Raw genomic sequence first — 13,922 nt, forward strand, 5'->3', positions numbered from 1 at the left:
GGGAGAACCACTTTGAAGAGATGTTTCAAGTCCATAAGGTAAGTTTGCGATTTTTCTTGTTTTTTCTTTTTCAAAAAATAACTCTAGATATTTACCAGGACATTTTGATTTTAATGTATCTAATTCGTTACTAAACAAGTTCTTAAACGATGCTAACTCATCCTTATACACCGAAGAATTGCTACACTTGTCTTCATTCTCCATAACGTAGTATAAGCCAAAGTTATTCTTAATGTAATCGCAATATTGTTCCACATTTAATGTTTGTCCTGTTTTTAAAATATTACTTATAATTTTATAGTACCCTAAGAAGTCATACAATTTTTTCTTCTTTTTAAATTGCTTCTCACTAACGTGAAATTTTTTAGGCAAACATGTAACACCATTCGAATTATTTGGTTTCATAAAATCCCAGGCTGTCAAAAGCAATTTAGAAATATTTTTACGAAAAGGGTGACCTACTATTTTTTCATGCAACCAGTAGTTCAAATAATTACACAACTCCTTTTGATCAAAATGTGTTTCAAATATATCATGCAGGTTCTTCCAGTTATCCAATATGAATTTAAGATTGTTGCAATGAAAGCGAAAGTCCCTGCTATATGAAGCCTTTCCTTGTATACTTTTACAAATAAATGTGTCATCATCAAAATCGTAAGATGTATATAAAGCTTCATACAGTTTATATAATGCCAAATCTTTTAGAAAATCTTCCTAAAAAATAAAATAGACAAATTTGAAAAAGCATATATTAAAAAAAAAAGTTATTGCATTTGAGCGGTTCTATAATGCACATACGAATATTTCAAGTTCGGCTTAATAAAACACGACACTTTTAATATATGTGCTTTCTTTGAGATAGTCCTCATTCAGTACTGTTTTGGGTATCTTAAATGGCTTCGTTGATTCTTGCACGCTTTCTTTAGGTTTTTCCTTAGTTGACGGACATAAGTTTTTATTATTTGCCTTTAACACTAAATTTAAACATCTATTTGGACAATTTTTTTCTACAAATTGTAATTCCTCATTTTTTTTTTTAAAAATATCATCAAAAAGCGTAAGCTCTTTATAATATATTTCTAAGTCTTTTGAATTATACTGGTTATACATTTCTGTGTATACACCAAAAATATATTTTATGTAATTACAATATTGATCACGATTTTTCGTTTCACTGTTCAATTTTGATTTTATTAAATTATAATAATCTAAAAATTCATATAATTCTTTCTTATTTTTGATTACATCTTTATCATACGCCTTCACATATTTTCTATAATATTCTGCATTAGAAAAATTAAAACATATATCTTTAGTAGTACCACTATTTAACTTGTTCTGGAACTTTGTGTAAAGTTTATTAATATCCACTACACTAAAATTTATGTCTTTTAATTTGTCGTATAACCAGTAAATTAAAAAATCACAAAATTTCGTGTTTATTATACCACCCTGACTAAGTGTTTCCGAAATGGTATCCCATACGTCTATTATTTTTTCAAGCTTACACAAAAGTTCACTAACCTTAGGGTCATTTATAGAGCTATCAGTGCGTTTATCACATTTTTCAAAAGTGTCCATAATTCTCTTTAATAGAGTTGATATATTATACAATTTCGATTCAGTCAATAGGTTCGGCTATAACATATAAATAATGAAAAAAAGAAGACATGTTAATTTCCAAGTTAAAATTTTACATCTCTTCAAAACAGTAATAAATTTTGCAACAAAATTGTGTAAAATGTTATGTAAGTAATAAGAATGTACCTCTTGTTCCAATAGTTTCAGGGTACGATCTACGATATTTTCTGCCGCAGCCATCTTAAATGAATTAAAAAAACTTCCCTGTGCAAAAATATCTATATGTTAAAAATAACAGAATGGAATTTATTCATACGTTACTATTTTATTTTTATTATTTTAAAAGCGTAATTAAATGTTTCTTATTGGGGGCTATCTTTTAATTACACTTATTAGTAAACTTCAGTTTTGTTAGAAGCGTGTGCCAGAAAAAGTCTGAACAATAACAAACTGTGTGAACAACTAAATTACAACGTTACACGTAAAATATAATACCAGACACGTAATCATATTTATTTGAGTCAATTCAAAACAATGCATGAGTTACATTATCCAATTAACACACTTATTATGCCCCCCAAATTTTATCATGTAATTGAAATATAATTTACACTTATATATTCCAACATCCCTCTTTCTTTGCTTTAATTAGTTATTATTATCTAAATCTGGATAAAATAAAATAAAATTTTAACAGAAAAAAAAAATCCACTTTAACATTAAAAATGATGATTATTCCTTAATTTATGAGTGGCCCTTTTAACCAGTGCACATGGCCGCTTTGCTTTTTGAATGGTTGCTAAATGCAAACACACTGGTTACTTAAGCATGAGTAAAACATTATAAGAAATATTGAGAATAAATCTAACATATTACACATCGCTTTTCATTAAGGTGACAAATATTTATTTTAATTTTGTTGCATATCTGTGCTATATTTGTAAAGTAATAAAATTAATTGAAATTGCCCCACAGATTTAACCTTTTGCCGATTAGTGCGAGTGGCGAAATTGAGAGATGTACACCGATCTGGAAATTTCAAAAAATGTTTATTACAATTATTTTAAAAGGATGCTAACAGCTTTGGAAAACAAACCATGATTAATCAAAAAACGGATTACCATGTTGAAAAATATGTCCAGATCAATTCAAATTTTACAACAATTTGGAAGAATTTTTTACAAAATTTACAACAATAATGATAATAAAAGTACACCTATTGGTGTAACAAAATATGATAATCATTTTAAAGTACCAAATGATGAGGAAATGCGAAAATATTTATTTTCCGTAAACTTTGGGGGGGCACATCAAAACGATGACATATGTCAAAGCTACGCAAATTTTTAAATCGAACGTTTCGCAGTTGGACTTGTTCCTGATTTGTCATAAAGAGAAGGTCATATATGAAGGACACACTGGTCATATTTCAATCAAATATAAGAAGTTCTTACATTTTCGTATAACATGTTTGGCATTTTTATTCCTCATCCCTCCTGTATTTCCCCTTTCATCTTTTTTGAAAAAAAAAAAAAAAAAAGAGGCCATCTCGCATAAAATATCGTAACCCTATTGCTAATTGCTTTTTTCACCCTTATCATATAACAGCATTTACAAATAAACGAAAAAATTTTCATTTAAGAAATTTCGCTCTAAAAGGCGTATCGTTATGCAGATTTGTTCTGTTTACAAAGCATACATGCTTAGCGCAAATGTTCATAACATAACATGAGCAAACAGAAAGGGCCATCTAAAGATAATGGATTTTCTTTTGAAACTTCTTTCACATTTTTTACCAAACAATCCAAATTTTTTAACATTTCACGTGTAGTGTGAATGTACACTCTCATCATGCTAAATTTTTTACCAAAGCAGCAACCCAGGAGCATCGCATAAATTAAGCAAAGAAACAAAAAAAAAATGAATGATTAAACAATTGAATGTATATGTAGGGGCATTTTCTCCTCTTTTGATCACTTGCCATTTCGATAGTTTAGATAAAATTAAGAAATTTCAATAACATAATAGCCTGTTCGAAATTTTATAGCTCCCAAAATTGCTTACAACTAGAAGTAATAAATGTAATATAAAAAATAGCGCTGTGAACTGAACTAGTTTCATCTACCAACATAGGCTTACTTAAAAATTGCATGAATATGAATACGGATGAATAGCCATTAAAATGAAATAAATAGTAGTACAAACAATTTTGTCACTATGTAGAAGGCAAAATACTTTTTTTTTTTTTAAACTGCCGTGCTGCATTTTTCTATCATTAAAAATATGTTTATAATAGAAAAAAAATATATATATATAAAATATACTTTTATAATATTTATTATATATCATGTTTTAAAATGAAAATCAGTTAGCATAAGGTTAGCCGTAATTTCTAAACGGATTGCTCTTTTTTTTTTCTTCACAAAACAGATTTGTTCAAAAAATAGCTTACAACGGTGCAAAAAATGCTTATTCCATTATTGATCCTCTCACTTTATTATTTTTTTAACTTCCCATAAATTATGGCTGTACTAACAAAATAGTTAATTTTTTTCTAGGAGTGCTATATTTTTTTCATATTTTCTATCTTTTTTGTATACCTTTTGTACTATCTACTTTGCACAGTTATTGTATATTCTTTCATCACAAACGAATTAGAAATAGTTGGAGCATAAACATACTCCCTAGTTATATAAAAATTAAACATAATAAACTTCTAAGAGAATTTTATTCCCTGTTTTACTAAACATTTCTTTCTTTTTTTTTTCTTCTTTTAAAAATTATTAAAACATGGAAGCATTCAATGTATTGGAGGACTTTATTGGGACAGAATCACTTATACCAACATTAACAGAAGATTATAATAACCTTCTTTTTTCAAAGAAAAATGTGAATTTGCTCGTATTGGCTGCATCCACCGCCTTGCTTTTTTTGTCTTCTGGTTCGATTTTTTCTAGTTGTTTTTCTACGGTACGGTAAAAAGCACACACGTGTATAAAACGCTTTTCGTTCTTTCCACCAATTTTAATTGGCGCGAAAAAATAATGGCGCTAACAGTGGCACTAACGTTAGTAGTAATAGTAGCCCTAACAGTAAAGGCTATAATGCAAATGCTTCCCTTGTTCCGTTCACTTTTTAGAACCCCTTGAGTGGCGTGCTCCAAAATTTGTCCAACGCAACATCAGGAACTTCAGTCCGAACCACAGCATTGACGGAAAAACTGAAGGAAAATAAATGGAATGATTGGATGAAACAGCTAGAGGAGCAATGGAAAAGTTTCCACGATCAAATGGAAAATGAAAGAAAACAATGGCTAGAGAAAAAGGACGCAGAATGGGAAAAATGGAAAAAATATACAGAAATAAAATACATGAGTTATTGCGTAGATATTAATAATGAATTCGAATCTAACACCCTAAAAGATTCTTCAACATGGAATCGAAATCAGTGGGAAGACTGGATTACAACAGTAGGGAAAGAAATGATCAAAAGTGAATATGAAAAGTGGATTTACGAAAACGAAAATTATTTAGATGAATGGAAAGTGAGAGAATGGGTTGAATGGAAACAAAAAAATATATCATCGTGGTTATCGTCTGAATGGAAATGTAAAGAGGATGATTCCTGGTCAAAATGGGAACAAACTGTCTGGGGCAAATGGCTATTTACAGAAAATAGAGAAAAGTGGACAGCGTGGAAAGAAAGAACTCTTAGAGAAAGGGCTGAGTGGCTTAAGTGGGTCCAGTTAAAAGAATATGTGTATATAAATGATGAGTGGATTCCTTGGACAAAATGGAAAAACGAAAACCGCCTTGCCTTCATAGATTGGATTGGATCCTTTATGAACGAATGGATAAATAACAAACAGTGGAATGAGTGGATCCACGAAAGGAAAAAAATGGTTGCCACCAAAAAAATCGCCCCACTGAATGCAGAAAATGCAGCAAATGCAGCATCATCTGTGGGTGTTCGCGTCAATGACACACTCCAAAGCGATGCCCCCCAATCTGCATGTGCGCAAGATGAAGCAGAATAAAAATAAAAAAAAAGATTCAAATAAATTAAAAATGTATAAAGCTTCTGCGGGTTGTTACCCCACTATATCAGCACATTTTTTAGAAAAAGGGAAAACTCAATTGTCCCAAAATGGTAGATCATTTTAAATTAAAAAAATAACATCACACAGTGGAATCACACTGATAGAACCAAAACGTACAGTAAAACTAAAATGGTGTGCTATTCGAAAAATTGATGCAGAAATGTCCTTCAAATCGATGTTTGTCACATAAATTCAATAGGTTTTCCTCTCTATGATAGAAAGCATTTTTCTAAAATTGTGGATGTGGCATTTTGCTAACTCGTTTGTCGCTCTCATTTTAATCATATAAATGTATATACCTAAATCGCTTTTTTTTCTTTTTCCCATATCTAAGACTGGAAAATAAAGTTTTAATTAATTTAATTGATTTAACTTTTTACGTTTTTTTGTTTTTTGTTTCCCTTTAACGTGCTTGAAAGCAACATGTTAAACGTTTTAACAAACCTTAAGTTTATATAAATAAACTAACAAATGCACATTTGTTAAATATTCGATTTGTTACATATCTTACTACAACATCATTTTTGCACTCTCGGGGGGGTTCACCCATCCTGTGTTTTACCTACATGTAACGTTGCAAGGCTAACCCTGAACCCCTAAACCTAATATCTTAAATGGGGTAACGCTCACCAAGCGCTTCACATCAAGTGAAAGGGGGCACCGCATAACATCCACGGGATTTCAAAAAGGGAGCGCTACCAATTGAAGTGATACTTTTTTCTTCTTACACATTTATTTCTTCCTTTAGGAAGTGGAAAAGGAAAACGATCCTCCTCAAAAAAAAAACATCATACTAATCAGAATCTACGTTATACTTCTCCGCTTCTCACATAAAAATTAATTTACGCTACTTAAAAATAATCGCGTTAAGTCAAAGTTTAACAAAATGGTGTATGCATATTAACATATCGGTTTAGGATTGAAAACGTAGTTGTTAGACAAGAGTGCATAAAAATACACTTTATAATAACACAAAAAAAAAAAAAAAAATTCATACATTTAATTATAATTTCGAGAAATATTACAAATATGTATGTGGGCACACCAAATAGAAGCACACTTAAACATTTTCATCTCTTCAGTTTATCCAAATGTAATGCTTAATTTTTTCTTCACATATAAATGAATGACATCACTGCTGATCATCATTCGGTTTGTCCTTTACTGCGCCTCCGGATATGCTAGCAAGCCATTCCAAAACACTATTTAAAACGCTCATATTTCCCGGTTCCACAGTTAATACATGCTCCATGTTTTCTAAAAGGTGCAACTCTTTATAACGAACTTTCAGTCTATTATAAAACGATACTACGCCTCCCCAGTAACAAAATGGGTCATCTTTTGAATGAATAAACAAAATAGGAATACTCCTAGGAGTATATTCAATATCCATGTCTAAGTTCCCCATTGCATTTAGGAGTTCGCGACCAAATCGATAGGTTATCCCTCCTTTGAAACGTATTTTATCAAACTTTAAAATGTCATTAATGTATGGATACCTTTGAAAAGGCAACACCGAAATAAGTCTTGAGTTTTGAAAAATATCAGAAATAATATTCGATAAGGGTAAAAAAATTAATTGATACGTATGTGAACCTGGAGACGTTAATAATTCTACAGAAATCATTCCAGATATGGAGACACACCCTTTTATATTTAACCTTTTATTTGCATCGCTATTGGACTTCCCCAATAATTGTAATGTCCTTAATGCAATATTTCCGCCCATGGACATACCCACAATGTATGTTGGAAGCCTTTTCTTATTAATTCTTTGATTAACATTATCAGAGGAAGTTCCACCATACTTATTATCACCATAAGCCAATGAGTCTTGAATTTTAGCAATATACTGCAATACGTCGAAGGCAAAATCATCAAACTTTTTTACGTTAGCTTTTAAATTGTCCCATCCATCAGACAGTCCGTGACCTTGTAAATCTAGGGCATATACTGAATAACCGCTTTTATTAAAATGTTCTATCCAACTGTCTTTATAAACGTAAAAATTATTTCCATCTTTTAATATGGCTTTATCCTTACTTACTATCTCAACGTTATGTCTTAAAAAGGTCAATCTCGCATGTGAACCTAAACCATGAATTAATATTATAATGCCTATAGCATTTCTCACTAGCCATCCGTACGTCCGCAACAACAACCCATCCTTATTGAAGAATGAATCAAGCCTTGGCTCTCCATCCAGTCTAGTGTAAGGTTTTACATCTAACTCTTTGTTGTATGTGGCACTATCAGCCATCACGTAGAAAAATTGAAAAATTAAAAATAAAATAATTCATAACGTAGCATATGTGGGCAGTTTTACCCATGAACTGTGCTCCCTGGCATGCGTGGAACACAATAAAACAAATGATGAATATATATATGTATATATGTATATATCTATATATATATATATTTTTTTTTTTCAACTTAGTAGATAGCCAAACTGATAGAACGGTAACAAATATAATCTATAGCTAAACGGAACTATACTGAAAAATAAAAAAATAAAAGGCAAAATATCACACGTACTACAAATACTGCATACATAAAAACATACGAGTTGCACAAAAAAAAAAAGCCTAACTGTACTGCTTCGTTTTATAGCAAATAAAATTGTTTGTAAGAAGAGACCCTTTAAAGGAGTTTATTCTTTATTTACTTACATTATGGCATATATTTTTACATGTACATATTTTTTATGTATTTTTTTTTTTTCCGCTATTGTTAAAACAAAATGGTATATGATGCCACTGGTGCGGAAAAAAAAAAAAATAATGTTTGTATGCATAATAATCTGCCATTAATTTTTGCGTAAAAATGTAAATTTCCTTTTTTTTTAAGGGGGAGAAAATATATTTTTTAAAAATTATATAGTACCTCCATCGCATGTAAAAATAATAAAATTGTGAGCTTTAAAAAAATTTTATTTCCTTTGCTTTTCCCGTTCCTTTATGCAATTTTTTCCCTGCATACATTTTTCACATAAAATATAACTTTTCCCCCTTTTGCTTAAGACTGAATTGAAAATACTTTGTTAAGAACTCCAGTATGCGTAAATAATAAAAGCAATATTTTTGCGGAAAAAAAGTCTAAACAGCATTTCGTTTGATACATTCTTTTTTTAAAATAAAATTTATCTGTACTGCATATGAATTTTATAAAATCCAAATGATAAAAGGAAACTATTTTTTCTATTTTGAAATTAATCCATTATGTTGTATATGCGTTACATATATAGCGACTCGTCTCACAAAAATTGCCAATCCCTCACGAAATGTCAGATCGCCGTAATGCAACTGTGCATCTCCATATGTATGTCCTTTCCTTGGTCCTAACTCAGCTTCGGCTTAAGCCCTCAAAAAAAGCGTAAACGGATTTTTGTGCAATGGTAGTTAAAATTACAAACAGTGTGTTAATGTACGTACGCACATATACACGCACATACGAACGCACTTATGAAACATGTGTATTCACATATTTTATATGCTATTATGTATAAATAAAAATATAAAACTTTTCTATTATAAACCCTCTGAACAATGCATTCGAGGAAATTTGTTCATTTTAAGTGTGTCATTATTACGTTATTCGTTTTTCCCCCAATAGGGAAAAATAAATCGCTTATATCTTTATTTTATGTTTAAAGGTGTACTAAAGTCTAAATATATAGCTATGTAGTTTTGTATTTTTTTATTTTTCTTTTTCAAATTGGAGAAGAGCCCAAATAAACTTTGTCATACGTGTTGTAAATGTATAAAAAAGCATGTCGCCACATTTCCTGTTCAAAAGTCATGCTCTTTTTTCGCAATATAAAATAAGCGCAAACCCCTCTCTTCAAAAAAAAAAAAAATATCAAATTTTTATTTACGGAAAATGTAAAGAGCTAATTCGTTTCGTCCATTTCTTCTAAGTCACGAGCATATACAATTCATTCTGCTATTAATTGCATATGCCCCGCTAGAAAATAAATGCGATTTTTCGACAAGGCTTAATAAAAATGCAGCTACGTAACAGCATTATATCTTTTAAAATAACCTTATTATTATGAAAAAATAAACATACTCCATTTCATATGATTGTAACAAAATGTATAGAAATGTGTTAATGCAGCCATTTTGCGTCTCTCTCTTTTTTAATAAGACATAACGCAACAGTGCAACGGGGCAACTGTGCAGAAAACTTTTTTTATACTTTGTGAACCCCTGCACCCGTTTGCATATTTGGCAAAGGAGAAACACTCTTTTTGTTTTTTTTCTCCTAGAAAAAAAATTGTAATCGTAAAACATGATCACTTCCGCACAATGTGCGTATATATGTGTGCACAACCTTTTCATATAGAAGGGACGAATTGTGCAGAGCCCCAAATGTGTATTTTACTTTTTGTGCAGTTCTCTCATCAATTACACACGCTTAAGGAGTCCTATAGAACAACCCTTTGTCATTAGAAATAAAATTAGCTATGCACATTTCGGTTTGAAAATAGCAAATTGAACACCTTTTTATGCTTACAATTTTTTTGCTAGAGGCCCTAATCATAAAGGAGAACTGTGCAAAAGAGACTAAAAATGGGGCTACATTAAAGCCATTTAGAAGTAGCGAAAAATAACTACGTTGTTCTTTGTCGAACAGAGAGGCATAAAAAAAAATTCCTTTAAAATGTGTTTATTCTTATTATTCACATTTCATCATGGAAGCATTTAATTTGTCGCCAAATTGTTATAAACTATTGCTTTGTTTTTATTTTTTCGTGGAATTTTTTTTTTTAACGCATTTATTACATTTTAACCTTCCCCAAAGTTTTTCGAAATATTTTCATAACACTATTTGGTATATTATACATTGTGTGTTCACTTATTTTATGCTGTTACTTGCGAACTGTTAGAAGAAATATCAAATTGTAACAGCGGTTATTTTATGTGCTACTACATTTGAGTCAAACGAATTGCCAAATTTTTTAAGTAACACGTTTGGTACGTGAATATATTCACCTTTTTAAAAATATGCGCTCTGTTACGATAATAAATATTTCTTCTTATGAATACCAATAATGGTGTAAAATGTTTAGAAAAGTAAAATGCCTATCTACAAAATTATATGAACCCCCCTTTATTCTGTTATCCCTTTTTAATAAGGTTTAAACAAAGCGATAACTATTGCTGCCATATTTTGTAGGTCAATAAAATTACCCCCATTTATTTTTTCAGCATGCCCTTCATTTTTATTTTAAAATGAAGAAAGATATTTACTGTTTCAAGTTAAGCGAACATAAATACAAGCAAAAAAAAACTACAAATTTTAATTTAAACAAACTCGTAATATAGAAATTATGTTATAAAATAAACATATCCTCGAACCGCGTATTATCACATGCCCTAAAGACGAGCATAATTTTTTTTTATTAAAAATGTAGTACAATTTTAGAAAAAAATTAGTACAAAAAAAAGCAGTGATTTTTAGCAGAACTTACCCAAATAAATTTTGTATTTTTTTTATGACAATTTTTATCGACGAAACGGCAATAGAATATTTTTCAACATGCATATTTTTTTGACCGTTATTAATAAAATATTTCAGCATTCCTTTTTTTTTTTTTTTTTTATCTTCTAATTAAAAACGCATTGTTCTAGCAATTTTAAATTGAATAAAAATAAAAAGAACGGTTCGTTGCAAAAAGAAATGCGCGTACCTACATTTTTTTAAGTGCGATACCGCAAGTCTTCACTTTTACAATCGCTAAAATTATAGTAGTCTCTCACCATTTTTTGCAAAAGATGTATTTTTAAGTTATTCAAATAATTACTTTATTATATGATACTGCAAACAGAACAAATATGCGGACACGTCCAATAAGGACACAAGCAACAAATACGCATACAGCATAAGGTAATATATCCTTTTTGCTAAAATTAAACCCCGCAGTAGCATCAGTTATACATAAAATAAAATCCTTGTTTTGTATTAAAAAAATTAATCTCGAATTAATCTAAGTAAATACAATTCATGTCATGTCAAGAAATATAATTTGTTCAAAAAATACATGAAGCATTCTATAGCCAGTGACAACGGTACCGATTTTGCCAAAAATGAACTTACTACTATTTTAATCTATTACGTGTTTGGATTTTTTTTTTTTTTTCTGATCGATTTTTATTTATGTTGTATGCATAATTTTTATGCAACTATTTAATAAATGGATGATTGATTTATCCTTTTTTTTTTTTTTTTTTCCTAATTATTTTATATTATTTTTATTTGTTTTTTCCTACTTTTTTATATTAGTTCTATTTGTTTTTTCTTACTATTTTGTAATTCCTATTTCAGATTATACTTGTCCGTTCTCTGATATGGAAAGCCAGAAGCGTTGCGAACAGTGACAGCAACCAGTATTGCAATATACGTTATATATGTTGTAGATAGTTCTCTTTACTGCATACCGTCCCATAGTTTTCATATAAGTGACATTTATACTTCCTTTTTTTTTCTAAAATTTTTACCTTGTCAAAAAATTGTATGAAACATGGAATTGAAGAAGAACAATGCCGCGTTGACCTCACAAAGGTCATCTTCTAGAACCACATCCACAAGGAGCTACAAAAATGCCCCAAAAAATTCCACTTCATTCCTTTCTCGTTTATCTATTCTGATATTTGCCTTATCATGTGCTATTTTTGTAAATACTGCATCAGGGGTAAGTTAAAAATATAAAGCGCGCTTTAAACAAATTGGGTGCAGCTTTATTCCCTCTTCATGAATGCGCACAAATGAATATATTCCTCTTTTCGGAGTACCTATTAATCGTCTGCAATGTTTTTTTTTATTTTCCACATAGGCGGCAGCTAATAGACCAAACGCGAATGGCTTTGTGTCACCTACTTTAATAGGATTTGGCGAATTAAGCATCCAAGAATCAGAAGAATTCAAAAGAATGGCTTGGAATAATTGGATGTTGCGATTGGAGTCCGACTGGAAACATTTTAACGATTCTGTTGAAGAAGCCAAAACCAAATGGCTTCATGAAAGAGACTCAGCTTGGTCTGATTGGCTTCGTTCCTTGCAAAGTAAATGGTCTCACTATAGTGAAAAAATGCTTAAAGAACACAAAAGTAATGTTATGGAAAAATCAGCCAACTGGAATGACACGCAATGGGGAAATTGGATAAAAACTGAAGGAAGAAAAATTCTAGAAGCGCAATGGGAAAAATGGATTAAAAAAGGTGATGACCAATTACAAAAGTTAATTTTAGATAAATGGGTTCAATGGAAAAATGATAAGATCCGATCCTGGTTATCCAGTGAATGGAAAACCGAAGAAGATTACTACTGGGCAAATGTAGAGCGCGCTACAACAGCAAAATGGTTGCAAGAAGCAGAGAAAATGCATTGGCTTAAATGGAAAGAAAGAATTAACAGAGAGTCTGAACAATGGGTGAACTGGGTCCAAATGAAAGAAAGCGTTTACATCAATGTAGAATGGAAAAAATGGCCCAAATGGAAAAATGATAAAAAAATTCTATTTAACAAATGGTCAACTAACCTTGTCTACAAATGGACACTGAAAAAGCAGTGGAACGTTTGGATTAAGGAAGCAAATACTGCACCCCAAGTTTAGAAGGTAAAACATTTCAACCCCCAACAAAGCATGATAATAAGAAGTGGAAGCTCATTCCCCCTTTTCTGTGCTTTAATTTACCAATGGTTCGATACATTTTTAACAGGGGGGGTGGGGGAAGAAGCCAAAATGAAGAAGTAACAATGGGGTCAAACAGGGTGTGCCTAAGACCCTAACTGTTCTTGTAACCTCCGTTAGTACATCCATTTCATTTGTCATACGCGGCACACAAAAAGGACCATTTCTACATATATGCAAAAGGACGAATCATTTGAATTAAACTATTCCCTCAGTAATCACGAAAAAAGGCACAAATAAATTGAGAAAGAATTCCCTATACAGAGAGGAAGCACAAAATGCAATCCCCCATTTTTATTAAAAAATTTTCTTCGAAATTGTGCGCATCTTGCGCTTCATACATTTATTTGTGTTCCTCTGTATTTTTTTGAACATACATATTTTACACCCCATTTGTGAATTTTGAAAATTTTCTAATACTATTCATTGTAGTGTTTTCCTAAAATAACCCCCATAAACCCATTTGAATTTTTATTATATACAATAAATATATAGTGGAATTGAAATTTTTGTAGTATTTCTTTCTTAGAAGTTTAAACATTTCACAGC

The 13,922-nt window shown here is 30.6% G+C and overlaps 3 protein-coding genes across 3 annotated transcripts, besides 21 other annotated features; 2 read left to right on the top strand and 1 right to left on the bottom strand.

The window, feature by feature from the left end:
* The first annotated feature begins 7 nt into the window (after positions 1-7).
* Positions 8-35: a microsatellite.
* Positions 36-68: 33 nt separating this feature from the next.
* Positions 69-95: a microsatellite.
* A 2,046-nt stretch (positions 96-2,141) lies between these two features.
* Positions 2,142-2,178: a microsatellite.
* Positions 2,179-2,228: 50 nt separating this feature from the next.
* Positions 2,229-2,326: a microsatellite.
* Positions 2,270-2,305: a microsatellite.
* A 99-nt stretch (positions 2,327-2,425) lies between the features above and the next one.
* Positions 2,426-2,522: a microsatellite.
* Positions 2,523-4,828: 2,306 nt separating this feature from the next.
* On the top strand, positions 4,829-5,617 carry PVX_088810 (tryptophan-rich antigen (Pv-fam-a); the record flags this gene model as incomplete). The annotated part of the gene is made up of 1 exon (XM_001614805.1): positions 4,829-5,617. The coding sequence occupies one exon, from the start codon at positions 4,829-4,831 to the stop codon at positions 5,615-5,617; it is 789 nt and encodes a 262-aa protein (XP_001614855.1).
* Positions 5,419-5,445: a microsatellite.
* A 1,069-nt stretch (positions 5,618-6,686) lies between the features above and the next one.
* Positions 6,687-6,717: a microsatellite.
* Positions 6,698-6,728: a microsatellite.
* Positions 6,729-6,770: 42 nt separating this feature from the next.
* Positions 6,771-6,807: a microsatellite.
* A 5-nt stretch (positions 6,808-6,812) lies between these two features.
* PVX_088815 (PST-A protein) lies at positions 6,813-7,940 on the bottom strand (the record flags this gene model as incomplete). The annotated part of the gene is made up of 1 exon (XM_001614806.1): positions 6,813-7,940. One exon carries the CDS (start codon positions 7,938-7,940, stop codon positions 6,813-6,815), a length of 1,128 nt encoding a protein of 375 aa, XP_001614856.1.
* Positions 7,200-7,220: a microsatellite.
* A 114-nt stretch (positions 7,941-8,054) lies between the features above and the next one.
* Positions 8,055-8,085: a microsatellite.
* Positions 8,086-8,177: 92 nt separating this feature from the next.
* Positions 8,178-8,213: a microsatellite.
* A 277-nt stretch (positions 8,214-8,490) lies between these two features.
* Positions 8,491-8,514: a microsatellite.
* Positions 8,493-8,512: a microsatellite.
* Positions 8,515-9,226: 712 nt separating the features above from the next.
* Positions 9,227-9,246: a microsatellite.
* A 2,224-nt stretch (positions 9,247-11,470) lies between these two features.
* Positions 11,471-11,504: a microsatellite.
* Positions 11,505-11,765: 261 nt separating this feature from the next.
* Positions 11,766-11,832: a microsatellite.
* A 151-nt stretch (positions 11,833-11,983) lies between these two features.
* PVX_088820 (tryptophan-rich antigen (Pv-fam-a)) lies at positions 11,984-13,295 on the top strand (the record flags this gene model as incomplete). Its single annotated transcript, XM_001614807.1, has 2 exons — positions 11,984-12,374; positions 12,516-13,295. Exons 1-2 carry the CDS (start codon positions 12,204-12,206, stop codon positions 13,293-13,295), a joined length of 951 nt encoding a protein of 316 aa, XP_001614857.1. The 5' UTR covers positions 11,984-12,203.
* Positions 12,344-12,382: a microsatellite.
* Positions 12,429-12,467: a microsatellite.
* Positions 13,289-13,437: a microsatellite.
* Positions 13,438-13,922: the final 485 nt, after the last annotated feature.

The sequence above is a fragment of the Plasmodium vivax genome, chromosome 5 (assembly GCF_000002415.2).
Source record: "Plasmodium vivax chromosome 5, whole genome shotgun sequence".
Taxonomy (NCBI): Eukaryota; Apicomplexa; class Aconoidasida; order Haemosporida; family Plasmodiidae; genus Plasmodium; species Plasmodium vivax.